At 34.8% G+C, this 25,927-nt stretch overlaps 1 protein-coding gene across 3 annotated transcripts in view; it reads left to right on the top strand.

The window, feature by feature from the left end:
• Positions 1 to 25,927, top strand: part of LCLAT1 (lysocardiolipin acyltransferase 1) — a 179,735-nt gene that overhangs the window by 43,809 nt on the left and 109,999 nt on the right. The window contains exon 2 of one of the 3 annotated variants that reach the window (XM_074209772.1): positions 22,382 to 22,468. The exons of the other annotated variants lie outside the window; for them this stretch is intronic. Coding sequence (XP_074065873.1) covers positions 22,422 to 22,468 — 47 coding nt within the window. The 5' untranslated portion in view covers positions 22,382 to 22,421. The remainder of the gene's footprint in view (positions 1 to 22,381; positions 22,469 to 25,927) is intronic. 3 annotated transcript variants of the gene reach the window in all.

Genomic DNA, 25,927 nt, shown 5'->3' with positions numbered 1-25,927 from the left:
CTGAAATGGAGGCATGGACTCTGAGTTCCTCCTGACCAGAGGAGCCCAGGGATGATGTCTGTAACTCTCCCACACTGGCACTCTCCCTCTAGCCCTTGCACTAAAACCTCTGCTCCCTAGTTGACCCAAGCCCCCATGGTCCAGCAGGCTCTAGCCCTGCCACCGCTGATCAAACCATTCCCCTTCTCAGTCTCCCAGTCTCCAGCCCTGCAGCTAATCAGGCTAATCCGTGGCTAATCCAGGTGCCCAGGATCTCCCCAGTCCATTGCTCGCAGCAGAGTCTCCCCTCTGCACCAGGACTCACCCATAATTGCAGAAGACAAATCCTGAGGTAGATGTTCTTTCTCCTGGCTTTTCTTTCTGGGTCTTTTTGATTGGATTTCTGTTAAGAGGTTTGTTTCATATTGTATATAGGGGAAGATCAGGAGATTTTAGAATTGTGCCTGTCTTCTCTCTGCCATCTTGGTTGGATGTTATACTTCTTTTCCCATCTTGCTCCTACTTCCTTCCTGAATGTTTTTTCTCCAATACATTCATTCTCTCTCTCTCTCTCTCCCTCTCTCTCTCTCTCTCAAATGTTTGAATAGTATAATATAGCTATTTACCAAATCTGGACAAAACCTCCTAAAAATTAGAAAATCAAATTTTGAAAGAAAAAAAGCATGAAATAAATGCAACTATTTACCAAATCTTGACAAGTTTTTTTGTATCCTCTAGTGATATGTGCATTTCCAGGTTTGTAATCCCTGCATTTATTTCATGCTTTTTTTCTTTCAAAATTTGATTTTCTAATTTTTAGGAGGTTTTTTTTTTGCAAGGCAATTCAGTGGCTTGCCCAAGGCCACACAGCTAAGTAATTATTAAGTGCCTGAGGCCGGATTTGAACTCAGGTACTCCTGACTCCAGGGCCAGTGCTCTATCCACTGTGCGACCTAGCCACCACTTAAAATGCTTTTTTAAATATTATCTTTATTTGAGCTTCAAAAGTATCTAGATGCCACAATTTGATTATGTAGTTACACTTTTTACTGTTTCAGGTTGTTCTTAGGGGAAGTTGTGAAATATTTGAAGTTTATTTTCTTTTGTGCTCTTCTAGGCTATCCATCTCCTCCTTTTTTCTTTAACCACATATTCTATTTCCCTCAATATAAAGTCCAGTTAATCTACTCTTATAATGTACATTTTATCTATCTGCTCTTTTTTTTGACTCTTCAGTTCTTCTGTTTAAATGTTCAGTGTAGATGATCTGATTCCTCTTCTCTTTCTCGTTTTTATTTTTTAAAAAATATTTCTGATATTTAACACAAAAGAAAAAATATTCCATATACTTTATTGAAAAGAATGAGGGAATTTTATCAAAAACTGCAAAGCTCTATCATATAGAACAAGAGTTCTTATCCTAAAGTCCCTGAATTTACTTTAAAAAAATTCCAACAGGAGTGGCTAGGTGGCGCAGTGGATAGAGCACTGGCCCTGGAGTCAGGAGTACCTGAGTTCTAATCTGTCCTGAGACACTTAATAATTACCTAGCTGTGTGGCCTTGGGCAAGCCACTTAACCCCATTGCCTTGCAAAAACCTAAAAACAAAATTCCAACAATTCTTTTAATAATAGCTAACTTTTATATCATGTTTACTATATGCCAGGCTTTGTGCTAAGCACTGTACAAAATTATCTCATTTGATTCTGCTATTATTGTTTCATTTTATAGATTGAGGAAATTGAGGCAAACATATGTGAAGTGACTTGCCCAGGCTCATAAGGGCTCCATACTGCTTCTTTTTCTTCATCTGTAAAATGGGAATAATAATCAAACCTACTTCCCAAGGTGATTGTGAGCATCAAAGGTAAAGTGCTGAGCACAAGGCTTGGAAGATAGTAGGTGCTTAATACATTTTTTGTTTCCTTCTTTCATCTTCTGTACATTTTTAAAAAATGCTTTTCTTTTACTTTTTTTTCCCATTGTTACTTGTCCCCTTTCTTTATCTTATGGTTGAATATTTAGACGATATAGATCCAGTTATATTGTTCCTTTTCCAAAAGACTTCAGTAATGTCTACTGAGAAAATTCATCTTTTATGATCGTTCTATTAATTATTGCTTCAGCAAAAGTTATCCTTTGCAATCCTTTAAATTCAGCCTAGTTCATCTAATATTTATTAAACAGCTACTCTATTCAAGGGACTATATTTATACATAGGTACACACATATGTTAATTTTGTCACCTTCATTTGCTAATGTCATACTCCCCTTCTCCTATAGTCCAAGAATCTTCCCTTATAATAATTAAAAAAAAAACAAAAAAATCAAGCAAACCCTCTCTAGCTCAATAGAACTAACCAGTAACTGGAAAATATGAGATTGTTACAATGATGAGATCATATAGAAACAAAACCCTGCAATTACATATTGACTTAAAAATTACAAATTAATATTATCTATGTTGTTTTTTTCTTAATTGTTTAACATTTCCAAACTACATTTTAATGTGGCATATACTGCCTTCGGAGTGCCTGCCTTTGGCACTTCTGGGCCTACCTCTGTCTACCCAACCTCTTGAAAGAGGTGAGGAAGGGCCTTCTCATATATTTGGTTAGCACCAAAATTGGTCATCATAAATTTCATAACTTTCTGTTTCATTTGTTCTGTTGTTCTTTTCATTTACTTTGTTGTCACCAAATATTATTTTTTGTTTCTTTTTGCTTCTCTTTGGCATCTGTTTATATGTCTTTTTTTCTAAGTGGGGAATCAAGAATTCATAATCATCTCTGTATTGCCTGCTGTTGATATGACAATCTTTATATTACAAAATATAATTCATACCTTCCTGGGCAGATGGAGTATATTGCTGCTTTTTAGGGAAGATTAAACTGGGTTGAAGTGTTTTTGTGTCAGGTTTTTTTTTGTAACCTAATTCTTGTTCACCAAATTACTGATTGTGACTTATCCTTGTACTAGGTGTTTATATAGTAGAGTGAAGGTTATTTATTACTTATTTACTTTTTCTTAAGTGGTTTAAGGTAGAGACCTCCCTTGTATTGAAGTCTATTGGAAAGTGATTTTATCTAAGAAGTACTAACTTTTTTTGTTTGCTTTCAAAAAAAAGATTCCTATTATACTGATATGATTAATGCTAGGTCTCTATTACAGGAAATAAGTCTTTTATTACCTCACTTTGAACTTGCTTGGGATAAATTTGCCTTCAAGTCATATGTAATAGTAGTTGGTAGCTGGATATGTCTCTCGAAAGTAGCAACAGGGAGACCCAATCCAGATAGTTCTCAGACTTAATTCTGTCTTCAGTTAGCTCTGGGGAAAAAAGTCAAAACAAGGGACTTAGGGAACCAAGGACTAATTATTGATCTGGTATAAATTTGTCTTAAACTTGGTCTGTTTCCTAAAACTATGCCTAGACAGTTGAGTGAAACTCACTTTAGCATCTGAATTATAATGTACATTTGCTGGTGAGTATATATAGAGTTAGCTATACTCTCGGAAACGTTTATTTATTCTTGTAATTTATAACAAGGATTTTTAAAAGCTTGATTAATTTTGAATCTCTTCCAAATAGTAATTTGTTATACACATAATTAAAAGTATGTATTTACATTATGCATAAACATCTAAAGATTTTTCTTTTCATGCATTAAAGCATGTATTCACTTGCTTGTATAAACATGTATAAAAATATGAAAGTTTTTCTTTTTATGCATTACTATTTAAACATAACAAGTATTAAAAATTATTAAGTGCTCCAATATGCTTCCATTTGGGGGGAGCACTTAATAATTTGGGGACTAATAATTTGGGGTGTCCCCAAAATCTTAGTGTATTATACAACTATTATAGAAACCATTGTTTGAAATATTAAAATTTTAATAGATTAGGATTTTGCACTCAGCAAGACTGAAAGGTGAAAGAAAAAAATTGTCTATATGTTGGATCAATGTTCAGACAAGTTTTTTTAAATGTCTTTGACAATAATTTGGAGGAGTTAGTATAAAATAGAATCTCGAAATTCCTAGATGACATTAAACTTTTCTGGGTATGATCAATTAAAAATGAAAAGATAAATCTCAGTGGGATAATGGAAAGCCAAATGTGGTGATAGCAGATTGATGATTGTTGCCAGTGTAGACAAATGTTATGTAATACTTTTAAGGAAAGTAATCTAAAGCAACTCAGTAAAAGGATTAAAAGTTAATGTTAACGATTCCTAACACTGTAACATGGCATGTGGAAAAATTACAGGTTCTGGAATCAGAGAACCTGGAAGCAAATCCTACTTTTCATATATTTACTACCTTTGTGACCTGGGGAAATGAAAATTTTTCCTAGGACTCAGTTTCCTTATCCATTAAATGAGTAGATTCAACTAAATGGCCTCCAGGCTTCTCCTAGAGTTCTAAATCTATGATCCCTTGATCAGATGACTTTGACCAAATGACTCACTTTTGCCAAAATTGGCCAAGAAAAAGCATTAGTCAACACACAAAACATTATTTCACCTTGCTTATAAGTATATTGGATACACACCTGAACTAATTAATATAGTTTGTATTTTCTGGTTTTTTTTTTTTTTAAGTTTTCTTTTGCAAGGCAAATGGGGTTAAGTGGCTTGCCCAAGGCCATACAGCTAGGTCATTATTAAGTGTCTGAGACCGGATTTGAACCTAGGTACTCCTGACTCCAAGTCTGGTGCTTTATCCACTACGCCACCTAGCCGCCCCTATAGTTTGTATTTTCTTAGGAAAATATTCAAGGATAATTCACAGAAGGATAAGCTGGAAGCTAGATGAATATTTTAAATCAATTTTTTAAAATTTGTATGAATTTTGAAGTGAAATATGATTGGGACTTTCATAGTCATGCAAGATATGGCTAAGATAAATCCTAGAACTATGAATATACATTGGAATACTGTAACTAGGGGTGAAAATTTGAGGTAGGTTTACGACAGGTGGAAGAATTAATTTTTCTGGTATGGAATTCATTGCAATAAAAATTGATAAGGTTCCAAATATGAATTAGTTTGAACAAATGTTGATAAATTCACACACATATGAAGACATTTTAGGGGTTGAAGGAAAGATATCAAGAAATGGAGAAAATCAAGAAAGACCTCTTGAAGGAGATAGAACTTAAACTGAGCCTTGAAGGGAGCATCTGTTTAAAACAAGTCTTTGAAGTAGGTAAACAATGACATCTTTGATTTTTCAGGACTCCATACACCTTTGCCTTGCCAATCAAGTAGGATCATAGTCTGGGAATCTGCCCTAACATTGAGCATATGCTTCCTTCCTGTTTCTCAGGGATTGATAAACAAACATTGTCTTTGCCATTATGTAATGACAACTGTGACAGTCTGTTACTCCATGACTGCCTGGGCCAAAACTTTCTTTTCTGCTCATTTAGCTATATCATTGTCAACTTCATCTTTCAACTCCTCTGGACAACTCTTTTAATGTTTACAAATTGCCTTTGATATTTCACCCATGCCTTCCCTGAGAAAATTACTTGGTGTTTTGTATTTTTTTTTATTTGCATACATTTTTCCTCAATAGAATCTGTATTTTTAATGGTAGGGATTTTGCATTTTTGACTTTGCATTCTCAGTGCCTGCTATGTTACTATAGGTGCTTAACAAATATTAGTTGTTGAATTAAGAGTAGCACTGCTATAGTTGTATTTTATCTTGGTGTCTAGCATGCCATATGAGGAAATAGGAAAAGTATTTAATGATGAATTTGTTTTTTTGTTTGTTTTTGTTTTTTTTAGTTTTTTGCAAGGCAAATGGGGTTAAGTGGCTTGACCAAAGACCACATACAGCTAGGTAATTATTAAGTGTCTGAGGCCAGATTTGAACTCAGGTACTCCTGACTCCAGGGCTGGTGCTCTATCCACTGTGCCACCTAGTTGTTCTTTAATGATGAATTTGGAAAGATATTATTAAGAACAAAGTGAATGACAGTTTTAAGGGTAACTAGTGATCAAATTTAAAAACTGAAAGAGGGGAAGACTTTTAAGGAATGCAAATTCTTGATGGTATTATTACCACAAAACATAGTTGTGGGAATTTTGTGGGAGTCTAAAACTATGGGCTCTTGTCTGCTTTCTCATCTTTATAAGATACTTAAGAAAATTATTTGTCCAGTTCAATTGTAAAAGTATTAAATTCTTGCTCTATATCTATATCTATATCTATATATCTATATCTATATCTATATCTATATCTATATCTATATCTATATATCTCATGGGTCCAAGCAGACTTAAAAGAGGGGTGAGTTTAGTAGGTAGATCAGTTCAATTTTGGATCTATTGATTTAAAAAACATATAAAAGAAGTTCAAGGGAATGATTAGGGCTAGATAAATAGTTTTGGGAAATATTTACACGAAGTGCTATTGAACTTCTGAAGATGATGAGATGACTGAAAGAGGGGGTATAGGAAGATAAGTAAAGAGAACCTAGAATAGAGCATTGGGAAGGAAGAATTAAGTGGGACAGAAAATGGAAGATGATCTAACAAAGGAAACTAAGAATAAGACAGGAGTGTTAAAAAAAAAAAAAGGCCATAGGTTCAGCAATCATCTCTGAGTTACTCTGGTAACTCCCATGCCTTCCTATGTTGTCCTCTAGTTTTTCTTATTTGAAATCAGTCAGTAAGTTTAGTTCTTGCTCTCAAGGAGCCCACAGTCTACCAAGGAATAGAGTATAGTGATATACAAAATACAGTCACACCTTGGAACTTGTTAGCTTCAGAACTGTCAAATCCATTACTCATCACATTTTGACAAGAAAAAAATAATTTAAGCAACTTGGTGTTTGCTTGGAGTTTGTCACACTTACTAGAACATGTATGAGTCTTGTAAACACCCTGCAAGAGAAAATGCTTCATCATTTGCTTGCCACTTGGCTCCCTTCTCACAATGAAACAGAAGTCAATGCCTTAGTCTCGTTGTAGTTCTCAAACAGTGCAGAACCCTACATATTTGTTGTTAATTATCTTGTACTTTTGTGCATTTTAAGTGCTAATCATTAGTTGCAAAAAGAGTAGAGTAATACCAGTAAGCCTAAAAGGCAGTTAATAAGAACCATGATCGAAAAGAAGAGAAATCAGAGCTAAGTATGAGAGTGCTGTACGTGTGACTGATATTGCTCTTTTGTTCAACGTGCTGAGAATGAAAATCTTAACTATAATGAGAAATAAGGAAGTGATTAAAACAGCAAGTGTTGCTAAAAGTGTAATGTCTGTGAGTTAGCAATGTTCACAGACATTGGAAGAAGATGAAAAATTGCTTTATGTCTGATTAATGGAAAACAATTAGCAGGTGATGGCTTATCTGAGGCAATAATTTGCAAGAAATCTAGGCAATTGCAAGCTGATATGTTAAAAAAAAACAAGCATAGAGCAAATGGTGAGAATACTGAAGTGTATAAAGCCAGTCATATCAATGGTTCAATAAATTTCAAAAGAGAACTGACATTCATAGTGTAGTGAGGCATAGGAGAGGCAATCGGTGCCAACAAAGAAGTTGCTGAAAGCTGTATCACTGAGTTTAGGGAGTATGTAGAGGACGAAGTTTTCTCCACCAACAAGTGTTTAGCTGTAACAAGACTGGAAGAAAACTATCAGAACCAACATCACTCAAGAGGAGAAGGCATTGCCAGGGCACAAGGCAATGAAGAACAGGCTAACTCTGTTATTGTGTGGGAAGGCTAGTGGGGAGTTAAAAACTTAAGCCTTTACTAATGTATCACAGTTGAAAACTGCAAGTTTTCATGAGGGAAAAGGTGATAAAAAGGAAGTTAAGTGTGATGTGGAGGACTTACTAAAGCTTGGATGACAAAGCATTTTCTAATTCTGTTATCTCTTATGGAAAAAAATTTGTTCAGTATTCAGTCAGTTTTGGCACCTGTCACAAGTTCTGGGAGGAAGTAACCATGGGTGATTTGAAAGGAGCTACCAATTACAGGAAATAAAATCATGGAAGGCCTTCTGTAGATACTATATAAAGCTTGAAAAGAAAGTAAGGATTCTGAGATATATTCTGGGGAATAGTCATACAAAGGAATAGAGTTTGGAAATAGTCATATTTATGGACTAATGGTACATGTACATGAAAGACAGCAATGTATACTAAGGTGACGAGTAGGCTGGGGCTTGGTTGTGAAAGTCTTTAAAATTCTAACTAGGAGTTTTAAAATAATTCCATAAATCAGAACAGGTGTATGATATTAGAGAAGAAAGAAACATGAGGGAGGGAGTTCGATTTGGATACTATTACAAAGTGAAACCAAGATGACAAATAAAGGCAAGGACTTGCCAGAGCACTCCTCCAAATACCATTACATAATGACACTAACCAAATTCTAGAACGTGAGAACCCACAAAAAGATGGAGTAAAACATTTTCCAGTATAGAAGGTCAGCAGGAAAGGTCTCTTGCACCAGAGTGAGAGAGGAACACAGTGCAGACTTACCAGCACAGATTGGCCTGCAGCAATACAGGGCATTGGGCCCCTGTATCAGTGGCAGCAGTGGTGATTTTTAGACCTCTTAGACAACAAAGTCAACTTAGAAGGTTGCAAGAAGAGTCTGTTGTACCTGATTGAGAGTGGAGAGCAGCCCCAGTTTCAGTAGGCCAGGAGCAGGCCTTGTAAACCACTGAGTCAGCAACAGCTGTTTCCTGAGTTCTCAGCCCACAGATGGTAATGGGTTCAAACAACTTGTTAGAAAGAGATTACAGGGGTCTCACTGAGACAGGACACTGTTGTTGCTTTGCTCATATTTGGATCAGGTTCACAGTCCTGCATCTCAGTTTCAGGTAGAGGAGGAGCAGTGGCACAACAGAGCTTGCTACATAGCAAACGGGGACCCTCCTCACAATCTCTGGGCAGAAGAGAGTATTTATAGTCACTCACAGATAAGAGCACAGGATAGGAGACTAATAAACACCTCTCCTTAGATCATGTCACCTTAGAAGTACTGAAAACTTGCAGATCCTTAGAAGTATCTCTGAAAAAAGCTGAACAAAACCCCAGAACTTTGGGACAGTATACGCTTTACCTTGGAAGCAGAGTCCTGCTTTAACAGAGTAAAATCAAGTCATAGATGGGAAATTGAGCAAACAGAAAAAACTCTGTGACTATAATAGAAAGTTACTTTGGTGACAAGGAATATCAAAATATACACTCAGAGGAAGATAACAAAGTCAAAGCTCCTATATCCAAAATCACCAAGAAAAATATGAATTGGTCTCAGGTCATGGAAAAGCTCAAAAAAGATTTTGAAAATCAAATAAGAGAAATAGAGGAAAAATTGGAAAGAGAAATGAGAGTGATATAAGAAAAAGCCATCCCCAGTTGATAATTGATCAAAAGATATCAATAGTTTTCAGATGAGGTTAACAATGCTATCTATAGCCATTAGAATGCAATTATAACAGTCTTAAGTGAGAGATGATGAGGGTTGAAAAGGTGATAAGGGGATAAATGACAGAGTTATAGATGTAGAAATGACAAAAATTTGGTAATGTTAATCATGTGGAGTGAGGATGTCTAAGTCACACTTTGACTCAAATCAGGTATTGAATATGGGTGACCAAGGAAGGTCATGACCTTGAAAGAAATAATTAAGTTCAAAAGAAGTGTGGGTTTGGTGGTAAGGTAAAGAACATGGTGGGGTAGGGTAAAGAAAATGAGTATACTTTTGAACTGTTGAGTTTGTTATATCCTATATAATGTCTGTGTCTACTAATAAACAGTTTAAAATGTCTAGAAATTGGTGATATGGGACTTGTCTCCATGAAAGAGTCTAGGGCCAGAAACAGATCTGTGAGTCCTCAGTATAGATTTGATAATTTAGACCCTTTTTCATCTCATTATCCCACAGGTATCTCCCACCCAACATGTCTAAAAAAAGTTCAGTATATTTCTCCCTAAATCCATCTTCCCTCCTAATTCCCTATGTCAAAGGCACTACCCATTCTTCCAGTAACCCAGGTTCACAACCTCAGAAGCATATTTCTCTCTTACTCTAAAAGTTTCCTTGTCTTCTTGCCCAGTACAACCTCTCTAATTTGATGAATCAGCATCATCTCTCACTTGTTTTATTACTATAATTTCCTAATTTGGTTCCCTATATATGCAGCTTCTCATTTTCACCTCAAACTCCATATAGCTCTTATTCAAGATGGTAGAGAAAAGACAGGCATTGTGCTAAGGTCTCTTGATCTTCCCTCATATATAATATAAAACAAACCTCTTAACAGAAATTTGATTGACAAAACCCAGAAAAAAGAGGCTAGGAGAACATCTATGAACAAGGTCTGTTGTGGGGAAGTCTGGGGGGAGGGGGGAGAGTCACAGAGCCTGTGGGAACCAACTGGGGTGCAGAGGCTTTGGCTGTGGGACTGATGGTCTGGGGTGCCTCCAGCAGGGTTAGAGGGCGAATTCTTGTGCAGAGTATTGCGGAGTGCGGGTGGATATTGATCCACTGGGCTCCTTTGGTCTGGAGGTCCTCAGACTCCAAACATTCATTTCAGCTGAACTGTCTTCCCAGGAAAAAATACAATAATGCCCTCCCCCTAGTTGCCAGCCCACTTGGAGTTATTAAACCCAGTGAGAAAAGCCTCTAGGCATCTCAACACCAGACCTCTGTGAACCAACCCCTCCCCCAAACACAGGATCTTAGGAAAATGAAGAAAGGCCAGTGAAAAGGGCGGTCCATAGAAAACTACCTAGAAGATAAAGATTCTAACTCAGAAGATCTAGATCCTCTGAGGAGAAGATGATTTGGTCTCCAGCCCAGAAAGACTTCCTTAGAGAAATCAGGAAGGAGTTTTAAAATCATTTGGAAAATTTGGGAGATAAAATTAACACCTTGCAATAAGAAAACAATTCCTTGGAAAATACAGTTGGACAAATGCAAATAGGAAGTGATGCTCTCAAAACCTCAACTGGACAATGGAAAACTCCTTCAAAAGTAGAATCAACCAATTGGAAAAGAAGTTGCAAAAGGTAAGGAAGAAAATTCTTCTCTTAAAAGGAAAGGATGGAGTCTGTAGAAACTAATGACTTCACGAGACAACAAGAATCTGTTAAACAAAACAAAAAATTCAAAAAAATACAAGAAAATGTAGAATACCTCATTGGAAAAACCACTGATCTCAAGAGTAGAACCAGGAGAGATAACCTAAGAATCCTTGGGCTCCCTGAAAATATTGAAGAGAAAAAAAAAAGCCTGGACTTAATATTACAGGATTTAGTGATGGAAAATTGCCCTGATGTCATGGAACTAGAGGGCAAAATAGTTACTGAAAGAATACATTGATCCCTTCCTGGAAGGGATCCCAAAATGAAAACACCAAGGAATATTGTCAAATTCCAGAACTATCAGATAAAAGAGAAAATCCTGCAAGAAGCCTGAAAGAAACAATTTAGATACCAAGGAGACACAGTAAGGATTACACAAGACCTGGCTGCATCAACATTAAGGGACTGAAGGGCCTGGAATGCAATACTCCAAAGAACAAGGGAACTTGGAATGCAGCCAAGAATCTACTATCCAGCAAAACTGAGCCTTCTCTTCCAAGGGAAAAGATAGATATTTAATGAAATAGGAGACTTCCAATTTTTCCTGATGAAAAGACCAGAGCTAAATAGAAAGTTTGAACTTCAAACAGGAGACTCAAGAGACACATGAAAAGGTTTTTTTTTTTTAAAAAGTAAAGAAAAAAACAACTACTATCCAATAAGTTAAAGCTGACTATATCCCTCCCTGGGAGAAAGACTCTCATAACTCTTGAGAATTTTAACTCTATTAAGAGAGAATATTCTTAGCCAAGAAGTGATGGACATAAATGTCTTTTCTGTGACTCTGATGCAATGATTTAAAAACAATACCCTCTGAAAAAGGGGGACAGTAAAGAGACAGGAGGATGGAGGAGATTGACTGGGGTAAAAATCTCACATTGAGAGGTCCAAAGGACCTATTGCAATAGAGGGGAAGAAGGGAGTAGGTGAGAATTGTTTGAATGTTACTCTCATCAGATTTGGCTTAAAATTAACTTACATATACTCAGTTAAGAAACTTATCTTACCTTTCAAGTATTAAAAAGGGAAAAGGGGATGGGGGAGGGGGAACTAACAAGGAAGGGAAGGAAGAATGAGCAAAAGGAAAGGGAAAAGAAAAGGGAAGGGGGTTGGATATAGGAGGGCAAACACTGAAGATGGTGGTATTCAGAAACAAAGTACTGGGGAATATGGATAAAGTGAAAAAAGGGGAAAATACAAACAGGGAAGATAGCATGGAGGGTAGTAAAGAGTAGTAATAGTAAGTTTGAATGTGAATCGGATGAACTCTCCCTTAAAACATAAGCAAATAGCAGAGTGAATTAAAAACCAGAATCCTACAATATGCTGCTTACAAGAAACTCATTTGAAGCAGAGAGATACATATAATAAGGTAAAAGGTTGGAGGAAAATATATATTGCTTGAGCTGAAGTGAAAAAAGCAGGTGTAGCAATCCTTATCTCAGACAAAGGAACTGCCAAAATGGGTATCATTAAAAGAGTTAAGGAAAAGGGGTGGCTTGGTGGTATAGTGAGGGGTGGCTAGGTGGCACAGTGGATAGAGCACCAGCCCTGGAGTCAGGAGTACCTGAGTTCAAATCTGGCCTCAGACACTTAATTACCTAGCTGTGTGGCCACTTAACTCCATTTCCTTGCAAAAAAAAAACCAAACCAAAAAACTAAAAAAAAAGATAAGGAAGGAAACTATATCCTCCTAAAAGGTAATAGACAATAAAGTAATTGAATATATTTGCACCAAATGGCATATTATCCAGATTTTTAGAGGAGAAGTTGAAAGAATTACAGGAAGACATAGACAGCAAAACTCTACTAGTGGGAGACCTCAACCTCCCACTCTCAGATTTAGATAAATCTAACCATAAAATAAACAAGAAAGAGGTAACTAGTTTGTTAGAAAACGTAGACATGATAGACTTATGGAGGAAATTGAATGGGGATAGAAAAGAATATACTTTTCTTTTCTGTGGTACATGGCACTCACACAAAAATTGACCGTGCACTAGGGCATTAAAAACCTAATAATTGCAGAAAGGCAGAAATAGTGAATACATATTTCTCAGATCATAATGCAATAAAGATCACATGCAATAATGGGCCAGGGAGAGATAGACCTCAAACTAATTGGAAACTGAATAACATTTTAAAGAATGAGTGGATCAAGCAACAAATTATAGAAAGATTTAATTATTTCTTTTTTTTTTATGTAATGACTGTAGTAATCAGTTTATTACACAGATTAATCATTCTTGAACGTACCAGCTCCAGAGGAGCAATTGGGTCATTAAATATACACAAGTATTTCTGTCAAATGAATTTTTACCATTACATCCAGATAGACTTAAGCAGTTAAAAAAAAATAAGAAAAATTAAGAGCTATTAGCTATATATTAACTGAGAAACCACATTCAAACAAAAAAGTTATTGGGAGGGAAGAGGGGTGACGGAGAGAAGACTGGGAAAAAAAAACACCCATCACTTTATGTACTAATAGCCCCAATCCAATTAAATGCTGACCAGTTAAACATAGACCTTAAAATACAGGATGTGGGTAAGTTTAATCTTGTTAGTTGAAACATTTACCTAAGATGTAGGTCCTTTAGAATAAAATCAATACAGAAACAGCTTGATGTTCTTCACCTTGCTTTTCATAACTGTTATGAGTTTAAAAGGATTCCACTTTTTAAAAAATTCTCCCACAGGTCAGTGTAACTGTCCTCCCCCACCCCAAACCATAGAACACCCACCCCTGCTCGTGCATTGTTTATCCAATTAAGTCAATAAGGAAAAGCTTTTAGTCTCACAACTAGGTTATTACTGAAGAACTGGCTTTTTTCACACACACACACACACACACACAAACACTTCTTTGCTAGGAGCCAATGTTGATACAGGAAATACAGTATTTCTCTTTTGTTCCAAGTATGTACAACACACAGCACTGCTGTATCAGGTAACCATGTGCACAGGAGAAGATGAGGCGTGGGCTCATAGCAGTCAAATGGAAACCAAAAGGACTTTATCTTTCAGAGTTCCCCTATCTTTATTTGTAGAGGTTATCCAATAATTTCTTGAATTACATCCCATACTTCTGAGTCCATTCCCTAGCTATTCTGTTGGACTTTTCTCTGTTTTGTAGATCCGTGCAATGTCAGGCAGTAAAGGATCATCTGGAATGGGATCAGAGAACAGATGGACGAGTACTTTTGAAATAGTGCTGGTGATCACTGTGACCGTAGATTATCAAGACAAATGCTGCCATTACTGTTAATATTTGGATGGTAAATTCTTGTAAATGCAACCTTAGGTGGTTGGTTTGAAGGGATAATCTATTGGGAAATGAATTGTCAAGAAAAATACTCCACCGTGATAGGGACTATCATTTGGCCCCATTATTGTAGCTTGTCAATGGAACATGTCATCTCCAACAGGACCTGCTGAACACTGAGCTGGGGATCACGTGCCAGGTCATTCAACTCCTTCAGGGCCATTGTGGGAGGCCCGGCGGCAGCCTGGGGTGAGGACAGGGAGGGGAGGGGGAGGAGGGTGCTAGGCCAGCGAGGGAAGGGGTAGAGGGGAGAAGTACCGACCCGGAGGGAGGAGGAGGAGGGACGGAGCTGAGTGCGGTGCCCGGCCTGGGAGGCTGCAGCAGCAGGGAGGGACAGGGGGAGGGGAGGGGGCGGGGAGACCCTCCAGCAGATCCCAGACTCAGCTCTGGGGCGCTACCGCAGCGAGCCCCTTTATGCCCTGCTGCAGTATCCTCCTCCTCCACCACCGGCGCTGCCCAATGATTTCATCCTAGATAATGATAATAATGAAACAACATACCAAAACTTATGGGATACAGCCAAGGCAGCTGTCAGGGGATATATCTTTAAATGCTTACAGGAATAAATTGGAGAAAGAAGAAATCATTGAACTAAACATGCAACTAAAAAGAAATTAGAGAAAGAACAAATTAAAAACCCCAATTAAATACCAAATGAGAAATTCTAAAAATTAAAGGAGAAATTAATAAAATTGAAAGGAAGAAAACTATTGAATTAATAAATAAAACCAAGGAATGGTTTTATGAAAAAACCAATAAAATTGATAAACCTCTCTTTAATTTGATTAAAAAAAGAAAGAAGAAAACCAAGATTACACAGACTTGTTAACATCCACTTTGAGGAGGAAAGTAAAGTAATAATTTGGAATCATTTTGGCCAACTCTATGCCAATAAATTTGATAATCTAAGTGAAATGGATGAATATTTACAAAAATTTAAGTTGCCCAGGTTAAATGAAAAGGAAATTAAATAACCTAAATAACCCTATCTCTGAAAAAGAAATTCAACAAATTATTGAACTCCCTAAGAAAAAATCTCCAGGGCCTGATGGATTCATAAGTGAATTCTATCAAACATTTAAGGAACAGTTGGTTCCAATTCTATATCAACTCCTTGGGAAAATAGGTGAAGACAGAACCCTGCCCAACTCTTTCCATGACATCAGTATGGTGGCATATGTACATTATGGAACCCAGGAGGGATGGAAATTCAGGAAAGCCTGGGGATTTACACAAACTGATGCTGAATGAGATGAACAGAACCAGAAGAACATTGTATCCTCTAAGAGCAACATGGACGTGATGATCAACTTTAATGGACTTGCTCATTCCATCACTGCAACAATTGATCCCAGATTTGGAATATCTGTGATGGAGAATACCATCTGTATCCAGACAACAAATTGTGGAGTTTGAACAAAGACCCAAGGCTATTACCTTCAATTAGAAAAAGAAAAGCTCCATTATCTCATTATGTAATTTTTCTGTCTCTTAATTTTATTTTTTTTCTTAAGGATATGATTTCTCTCTCATCACATTCAATTTAGATCAATGTATACCATGGAAACAATGTAAAGACTAACACTGCCTTCTGTGGGGGTTGAGGGTTGGGAAGTGAGATTGGGGACAAATTGTACAATTCAAAATAAATTTTTTTTAAAATGTGCCAATATAGCTGTGTTCAAGAAACTTTAGTGACAACCAGTGGTTTCTATGACAAAATTAAAACTTCTTTGTTTGGCATTTTTTATAATGGCATGATCAGCAACAACAACCAAAGCACTCTGTGAACTCTGTTAAATATAATGACCAAGCATCTCTGGAGAAAAGTTAAGGAAAAAAAATCACCTTCCTTCTTTGCAGTGGTTGGGGCTATGGATTTTTTCCTTTTGGCTGAAATACTTTTCTTTCTTTAGGAAAACAAATAATATATATGTGTGTGTATATATATATATATATATATATATATATATATACACACATATATATGACTTGCTATCTCTTATGCTAGTATATAGACTAGCCTTCAAACCTGGAATGCTTTACCACTTGAAATACCTACCTAGCACCCTTCCAAGCTCAAACCTAATTCCACTTTCCAGTGTTATTGTGATTCCATCATTTGTTAGCATTTTCTTCTCCTCCCCCACTATGATTAAAGTTCTTTTGTATATATTTTTACCTATTAATCTTTGTGCATGCTGTTTATCTCTAGGCATTATTTCATTTTTTCCCTTGTATCCTGATGGCCTGGTACAATGTCAGTTTCTCTGTATTTTTAAAGGGAAAGATGGCATTTCTGTTATTAAAATTCTAAAGAGCAAACTTGTTCGTAAGCTCATCAAGACCTGTTTCAGTTCAAGCCAAACTGTTTTTCTCTCAACTGTATTCCAGTTCCATTCTGTGTGCCTTCTTAGACGTTGTTCCCCATGCTTGGAATGGAATTTCCTCCTCACCTCAGTATTTCTTCCCTTTTGTAATTACTTTGTATACATATATCTGCATACATGTTATTATATCACCTATCAGATGTCTCCCGATGTTTTTTGAGGGAAGGATTTGTTTTGTTTTTATGTCTTAGTAATTTAATAGGTACTTGAATTTAACTTGAGAGTTGAACATTAAATTTAACATTACTTATATGGGAAGTTGAAGATTATATATATCATGAAGGACATGTATGAATGGAGAAAAAGCTGGACTCTTTAGATTCAGCATAAATAATTTCAAAGACCCTAACCACATGGGTAAAAACTCACATTTTGACAAAATCTGTAGGTGGGTTCAGACAGTAGTGTTAGACCCAATCCAATCAGGAAGCTGTTAACATTCCCAACTCTGAACTCTGTGATTGGGCACCTCCCCCAATACAGGAAGCTTGGTAGAATGCCCCTGTGACCTGGAAACAAAGCTCAAAATGAGTAAGAAAAATCAGAGTAAAGCCCTGATGGAAAAAAAATTTACTGTGGAGATAAGGAGGACACAGCAACATCTTCAGAAAAAGATAGCAGAAAAAGCACTAATGTGAAACCCCAGAGGGGAATATAAATTTGGTCTCCAGTCTGAAAGAATTTAAAGAATCAAGTGGGAAAATTGGGAAAAGAAATGTAAGAAAAATTCAACATCTTGAAAAAATATGCCTTTAAAAATAGAATAAAATAAAAATGGCAAAAATGGCAATAGAGTTACAAAAACTTAATGAAGAAAATAAATCCTAGAAAAATAGAATTGGACAAGTTAATGAAGAGATACCAAGAATCAGTCAAGATGAAAAAAAATGGAAAAAGGAAGAAAATATAAAAGACCTCACTAAAAAAAAAGTAACAATTGACCTGGAAACTAAATCCATGATTAAAAATAAAAAGAGCCTAGACAACATTTTTCAAGTAATCAAGGAAAATTGCTCTGATATCCCAGAACCAGAGAGTAAATAGTCATTGAAAGAATTCACTGGTCACCTCCAGAAAGAAGTCCCAAAATGAAATTGCCAAGGAATATTGTATCCAAATTCCAGAATTATCAGGTGAAGGAGAAAATATTTCAGGCAGTCAGAAAGAAGTAATTAAAATACCAAAGAACTATAGTCAAGATTACACAAACTTACGTAATGATCAAAGGACCTGGAATATGATATTCCAGAGGGCAAAGGAGCTAGGATTACCAGCAAAATTGAATAACTCTTTCAGAGGCAAAGATGGACATTTAATGAAATTTTCCTGATGAAAAGTCCAGAGCCGAAAAGAAAATTTGCTCTTCAAACATGAGACTCAAGGTGTGTGTGTTTGTGTGTGTGTGTGGAGAGAGAAGAGAAGAGAAAGGGAGAGGGACAAAGGTAAATTGGGGAGAAGAAAAAGAATGTTATTCAGCAAGATAAGAAAAATTTACAAATGAATTAATTTTCCAAAAGTTTAAAGAACAATTAGTTCTGATTCTATTGTTAACTATTTGAAAAACTAGGCAAAGAAGTTCTGGCAAATTCTTTTTATGACACCAATTTGGTGCGGCTTTAGGAGGAGCCAAAACAGAGAAACTGTAGACCTATTTCCCTAATGAATATTGATTTAAAAATTTTAAATAAAATATTAGCAAAGAGATTACAACAAATTATCACTAGGATAATACATTTTGACCAGGTAGGATTTATACCAGGAATACAGGATTGGTTCAGTGTTAGGAAAACTATCAGCATAATTGATCATATCAGTAACAAAACTAAGAGAAATCAGATTTCTGATGCTGAAAATGCTTTTAATAAAATACAACACCAATTCTTATTAAAAACCCTAGAGATCATAGGAATAAATGGATTGTTCCTTAAAACGATTAACAGTATTTATCTAAAATCATCAGCAAGTTTTATAATATAATGGAAATAAACCTGAAGCATTCCTGATAAGATCAAGATTGAAACAAGGCTGCCTCTTATCACTATTATTCAGTATTGTATTAAAAATTGAGAATAAGAAGAATAAGAAATTGAAGGAATTAGAATAGGCAATGAGTAAACAAAACTCTTGTTTTTTGCAGATGTTACAAAGGTATACCTAGAGAACCCTAAAAAAATCAATTAAAAATCTACTTGAAACAGCAAAGTTGTAGAATATAAAATAAACTCACATAAAAATCATAACATTTCTATATATTATCAATAAAGCACAATAGCGAGATATAAAAAGAGAGATTCAATTTAAAGTAACAACTTAAAATACTGGGGATTCTACCTGCCACAGCAAACTCAGAAGCTATATGAAAACAATTATAAAACATTTTTCATGTAAATGGAGTCAAATCTAAACAATTAGAAAAAATGATAATTACTCATGGGTAGGCTGAGCTAATATAAAAATGACAATTCCACTTAAATGTCACACTAAACTATCAAAAAATTATTTTACAGAACTTGAAAAGCAGTAACAAAATCAAAGAAAATCAAAAATAGCAAAGGAATTAATGAAAAAGATACCAAGGAAGGTGACTTAGTAATACCATGTCTATTTATAACTCTTTTATAAAGTAGCAGTCCTCAAAACTGTCTGTCTGGCTAAGAGATAGAGAAGTGGATCACTGAATAGATTAGCTATAAAAAACAATAGTAAGTGGCTATAGTAATCATTGATTAAACTTAAAGACTCCGGCTTCTGGGCTAAGAACTCACAATTTTACAAAAACTTCTGAGAAAACTGGGAAATGGTATGACAGCAAGTAGATCTAGACTTACATCTCATGCCCTAGACCAAAATAAGATCAACCTATGTTCAGGATTTAAACACAAGTCAATTAGGAGAACATGGAATAATTTATTGATCAGATCTATGAAGAGGGAAAAAGTTTATGACCAAGTAAGAACTAGAGAGCATAGAAGGCAAAATGAATAATTTTGATTTCATTAAATTTAAAAGTTTTTGCACAAATAAAACCAATTTAACCAAGGTTAAAAGGAATGTAGAAAGTTGGGAAACAATTTTTACAACTCCTGTTTTTGCTAAAGGACTCATTTCTATAATAATTCTAGAACTGAATCAATTTATAAGAATATAAGCCATTCTCCAATTGATAAATGGTCAAAATATTTGAACAAGCAGTTTTCAGATTAAGAAGTTAAAGCTATGTATAGTCATATGAAAATTTACTCTAAATCATTATTGAATAGAGAAATGCAAATTAAAGCAATTTTGAGGTACCACCTCATACCTATAAATTGGCCAATATAACAAAAAAGAAAAATGATAAATGTTGGAGGGGATGTGGGAAAATTAAGATACTGATGCAGTTAGCAGAGTTGTGAACTGATCCAACCTTTCTAGAAAGCAATTTGGAATTATGCCCAAAAGTCAATCAAACTGTTCCATACCCTTTGATCCAGCAATAAGACTATTGAGTCTATATCCCAAAGAGATCATAGAAAAGGTTAAAAAATCCACATGTGCAAAAATATAGCAGCTCTTTTTATAGTGATAGACAATTGATTGAGGGGATTCCAACAATTAGGGAATAGCTGAATAATGGTGGTATGTGAATGTGAAGAAGTCATGAATGGACAGACTTAAGAAAAACCTGGAATGACTTAAATGAACCGATGTTAAGTGAAGTGAGGAATGTTATACACATTAATAGAAACATTTTGTGATGTTTAATTATGATAGACTTAGTTCTTCTCAGCAGTACATTGGTCAAAGACAATTTTAAAAGACTTGTGATGGAAAATGCCATCCACATTCAGAGAAAGAACTATAGAGTCTGAATGGAAACCAAAACATACTATTTTCCATTTTAAAACTTTGTAAAGACAAACAACTTTGAAAGATTCAAGAACTCTGATCATTGTAATGATGAACTTGAGTCCAGAAGAACTTGAGTCCAGAAGATCAGTAATAAAGAATGTTACTCCCTTTCTGACAGTGAACTCAAGATGAGGAATAAAACATAAGTTTTTGGACATGGCCAATGGGGGAATTATTTGACTCAACTATATTTCTTGCAAGAGTTTTTTCCTTTCCCCAGTTTGTTGTTTGTGGGAGGGAGAGGAAATAACATGACTATTAATTGAAATAAAATTTCTTGTGGGAGAACCGGGGGGGGGGGGGATTGTGTAGCAATGATGTAGGTAATTTTGATTTGATATTATTTGAATCTAATTTTATATTTGAATCTAAAGGTGAAGAACCTATCTTTCAATAAGGGCAGACCCTAAGTAAAAGTTGGCTTTACTTTTATAAGAAATTGGGGGTTGCCATCATTGTCTCTTAGTTTCTGTGGAATTTTCCCCTTTCCCAGAGTTTTTGTGAACTTTCTCCCCATATCTATTAATATCTCATTTTACAGTTTAAAAACCTGAGGCATCAACATTCTCCTGCTAAGCAGCAATCAACTTTACTTTCTTTGTTAACTGTCTGATTCCCTGCATTTGGCATTAACTCTGTACTCCCAAGGTTCAAGCCAGATATCTTTTCAAATCACACAGATGTATGTGAAGTTCATCCAAGACACCAATATGAACTGTGGCACCCTTCTTGTTTTTATTCGATTTACTTTTTGATAAAAATCAAAGCAACTCCAGAGAAATGTCAAAACATTTTTAAATAGTAGCTTATTAAAAGCAATCTGATGAGATGATTCCTTCTATGTTAAAATAGCATTATTTTACACCCAGTTGGCAAATGTAGCACTTTTATTCTCTTGAGATGTCATTTCTTTTAGGTTTTCCATTTTAGCTAGGAGTGACCAAAGAATTTTGTCTTTTAGTTAAATATTTTTGAAATTAGGTTTTGGATTTTTTTTAATTCATGGCACTATTGAAACTACTAGCAAACTAAGACTAAAAATAGCAAGATATCTCAAGTATCTGAAGCAGAATATGAACACAATCCCATTTTTTGGTCCACAAAAATCAATCAAAGATGATTTTATATTTATTTTTTGTCCCAAGTGACCTTAGTTATACCTACCCCCCCCCCCAAATACTGACTTAACATGCTTTGAATCATTGATCTTTGGGCTAGAATGATCTCCAAGACTCGTCCAGTCCAATCCTAGCATTTTATAGTGAGGAAACTGGGACAGAAGTTAAATGTCTTGAGTAATAAATTTCATAATTTAAACCTGTTCTTCTGACTTTGAAAACCAGTCTTTCTTTTCTACCATATCATACTTTTTTATTTTCTAAGTAGCTTTTAATGTTTACTGTGCCTTGAAAATTTATCTTCAGGTCTTTAAAACAAACATCTAATATGCTTTATACTCTATAACAATAGTTTCCATTTTAATGAAGTTTGAATAGATTGTACAAAATTTGATAAAGATTGAATTTTTTATGAGTCTAATATGAAAAATGACCATAGCATTTTCATATTTACATCTTAGAGTAGTTTTTTTATTTTCCAATAAATTGAACTTAAGAAAATTCTTCTGAATTGTTTGTTCTTTTAAGAACTAAACTTTTACTTTTCTTTTAACTACAGAACATACCTTAAAAGTGCTTTGAGATTTTAAGAAACTAATATGAACTACAATTATCCCTTCTACATTACAGCCTTGAGGTATTGCAGGTGAGCATAAAAAATTAAATAAATTTTGTGGAAGCTACAGGCAACACACAGAGGTCAGCAGACAACACAGAAAAAGGTTTTGAGTTTAGAAACTCAAAAATGCATGAAATGTATGTATAGTATTATATAATATCACTCCAATAAGGTACTGTAACAACCATAAAAGAAAAAGAAAAGAATTCAGACTTCTTTTCTGGTTTGAAGGGAGGGCCAAAAAATTTTTACTCAGATTTTCCAGATCATAGGAGTGTATCACCCCTAACCCCCACAATGTGGAAGGGATAACTTTGCCTTTTACTATCTTACACCATTCTACTTGAAAATGCATTTTCATTTGTACATCACAACTTGTAAGGGGTGTGTGTGTGTGTCCATACATAGAATTGATTGCTGGGTTACTCTCTTTGAATTGTGAAATCAACTGAAACATTTTTAAGAATTTACAAAAACAAATATAAATTTATCTTTGACTGATTTTTGTGGACCAAAAAATGGGATTGTGTTCAATATTCTGCTTCAGATACTAGAGAAATCTTGCTTTTATTAGTCTTAGTTTGCTAAATAGTTCAACAGTGCCAAGAATTTTTAAAAAAACAAAAAACTTAATTTCAATATTGAACTAATGGACAAAATTTTAAAAAAGGATCATATATTCTCTCCTTCCACCTAATATAAGTTATTAAGGTATTTCTAATGGTTTAAGAATAAATTCTAGTAAAGTAACAGTTTGCTAAAAAAAAATGCAACTGCCTTGGAAAGTAACTTGACCTTACTGAGCCAGGGAGGTTTAAAATTAACTTAAATGTGAAACAAAAAATGATATTTTAGGAATTAATGTTTCCTGTTACCTCAAACCTAAAACTCCATGTTTTTTGTTCTGTTGTGGCAACAAGAATATGGGAACTGAAGACCACCAATAACTTGGAGTTCTGCCATCACATAAGAATTTACAGGCACATTTATAGTTATATGGTGGGGGGTGGCATTATCTACCCTCAGCACTTGGAAACCTGAATTGTAGTTTGCTTTTTTTTCTTCCCTATCTTGTAACTTTGTCTTTTTTTTTGTTTGCTTAGGATACTTTGTATTGGTGCTTTTTGCCTTAACATTACAGTCATTTATCCCCTTCCCAAAATTAAACCTTTCTTTGTTACAAAGAAAAACTATTAAATAAAAACATTCAGTTATCATGCCTTTCTTCATTGAGTGAGGAAGTTTGTCTTTATTTGTACACTGTATCCTCCACTTTTTTTCAGTTAATCAGAGTTTGACTTCCTTTTGACAAGCTTTTCCACTTACTTTGTTGCCATTATCTATATTATTCTCTTAGTTCGATTGATTTGCCTTGCATCCGATCATTTAAATCTATTTTCTAAATTTTTCATGTTTGCCATATAAAATTACTATTTTTTGACATTTAAAAAAATTTATTCCAAATTCTCTCCATTCTCCATCCCTATATTCACTAGTAAGGCAAATAAATGATATCAATTATATGCATGAAATCATATAAAGCATATTTCCATACTAGCCAGGCTGCAAAAGAAAATTCAACATAAGACTTAAGATGTGTTTCAGTCTCTACATTCAGATTTCATCAGTTGTCTCTTTGGAAGTGGATGGATGGCATTTTTCATCATAGGTCCTTTGGAATTTTTTTTGATCATTAACTTGATCAGAATGGCTAAGTCTTTAAAATCATCCTTACAATATTGCTGTTACTGTGTGCAGTTGTCTCATTCCACTCACTTCACTTTGCAACTGTATGTATAAGTTTTCCGAGGTTTTTCTGAACCCATCTTGCTCATTATTTCTTTTTTTTAATACTTTATTGTTTTAACCACATGCAATAGTAGTTTTCAACAATATTTTTTTTACAAAGTTTTGAGTTTTATATTTTTCTCCCTTCCCCCTGACAGAAAGCAATCTAATATAGGCTATAACATGTATAACATGCTAAACATAGATTGATATTAAGCATGTTGTGAAAGAAGAATCAAATCAAAATAGAAAAAAGACAGTAAAGAGAAAAAACAATACAAAGGACAACTTTTAAAAATTGAAACTATTAAGCATTTAAACTCAACAGTTCCTTCTCTTAATATGAATTGTATTTTCCATTACAAGTCTTTAGGATTGATTATTGTGTTGCTGAAATGAACAAGTCCATCATAGTTCCTCATCACCCAGTGTTACTATTAGTGTGTATAATATTATTCTGGCTCTGCTCATTTCATTTAGGATCAGTTCAGGCAAGTCTTTCTGGGGCTATTCTGAAGTCTTGTCCCTCATGATTTTCTATAGAATAATAATTCTATCACATTCATAGACCACAATTTGTTCAACCATTCCTCAATTGATGGGTATTCCCTCAATTGCCAATTCTTTGCCACCATGAAAAGTACTGCTGTAAACAGTTTTTTATTGTGGGTCTTTTATTTTTTTCATAATTCTTTGGGATACAAACCTAGTAGTAACATTGTTGGATCAAAGGCTATTCATCATTTCGTATACCACAGTAGTATTCCATAACAGTCATATATTCCACAGCTTGTTCAGTTGATGGACATTCCCTCAACTTTTATAAATAACAGCAAATATAAATAGCTACTATAAATATTTTTTCATAAATAAGCGTTTCCTTTTTCTTTGGTCTCTTTGGTATATAGATCTAGTACCAATATTTCTAGGTCAAAAGATTTACATAGTTTTATAGCCTTTTGGATATATTTCTAATTTATTCTCCAGAATGGTTTGACTAGTGCACAGTTCTACCAAGAGTACATTACTATCCCAGGTTTTTTACATCCTTCACAGCATTTGTCATTTTTCTTTTCTATCATAGTAGCCAATTTGATAGGTATGAGGTGGTATCTCTGAATTGCTTTAATTTGAATTTCTCTATAATGAGTAGTGATTTAGAGCTTTTTTTTCCCCTATGACTAGAGTAGATTTGATTTTGTTTTCTGAAAATGACTTGTTAACATTCTTAGACCATTTATCTGCTGGGAAATGACTCATTTTTATAATGGCTCAGTTTTCTAGTTATTTGAAAAAAGGTTTTTTTCTTTTAAATCATTGAAATTTGCTATAAAGTCTTTTTTTCCTGGTTTCCTGTTTCAATTCTGATTTTGGCTTTTATTGGTTTTGTTTGTGCAAAAACTTTTTTAATATCTAATTAAAAAGATCAATTTTACTTTCCATAATCCTGTCTCTTTTTGATTGTAAACTCTTCCTTTATCTGTAGATCTAACATTCATGCTCCACTAATGTGTAATAATATTCTTTATGTCCAAATCATTTATCCATTTTGATCTTCTCTTAGTATACTCTTTTCTTAAAAATTTATTTTTATTAAAGATATTATTTGAGTTTTACAATTTTCCCCCCAATCTTACTCCCCCCCCCCCGCCCCACAGAAAGCAATCTGTCAGTCTTTACTTTGTTTCCATGTTGTAC

The sequence above is a fragment of the Macrotis lagotis genome, chromosome 1 (genome assembly GCF_037893015.1).
Source record: "Macrotis lagotis isolate mMagLag1 chromosome 1, bilby.v1.9.chrom.fasta, whole genome shotgun sequence".
Classification (NCBI taxonomy): domain Eukaryota; kingdom Metazoa; phylum Chordata; class Mammalia; order Peramelemorphia; family Peramelidae; genus Macrotis; species Macrotis lagotis.
Note: the sequence above shows the minus strand (reverse complement) of the source record. Positions and strands in the feature narration are given on the sequence as shown.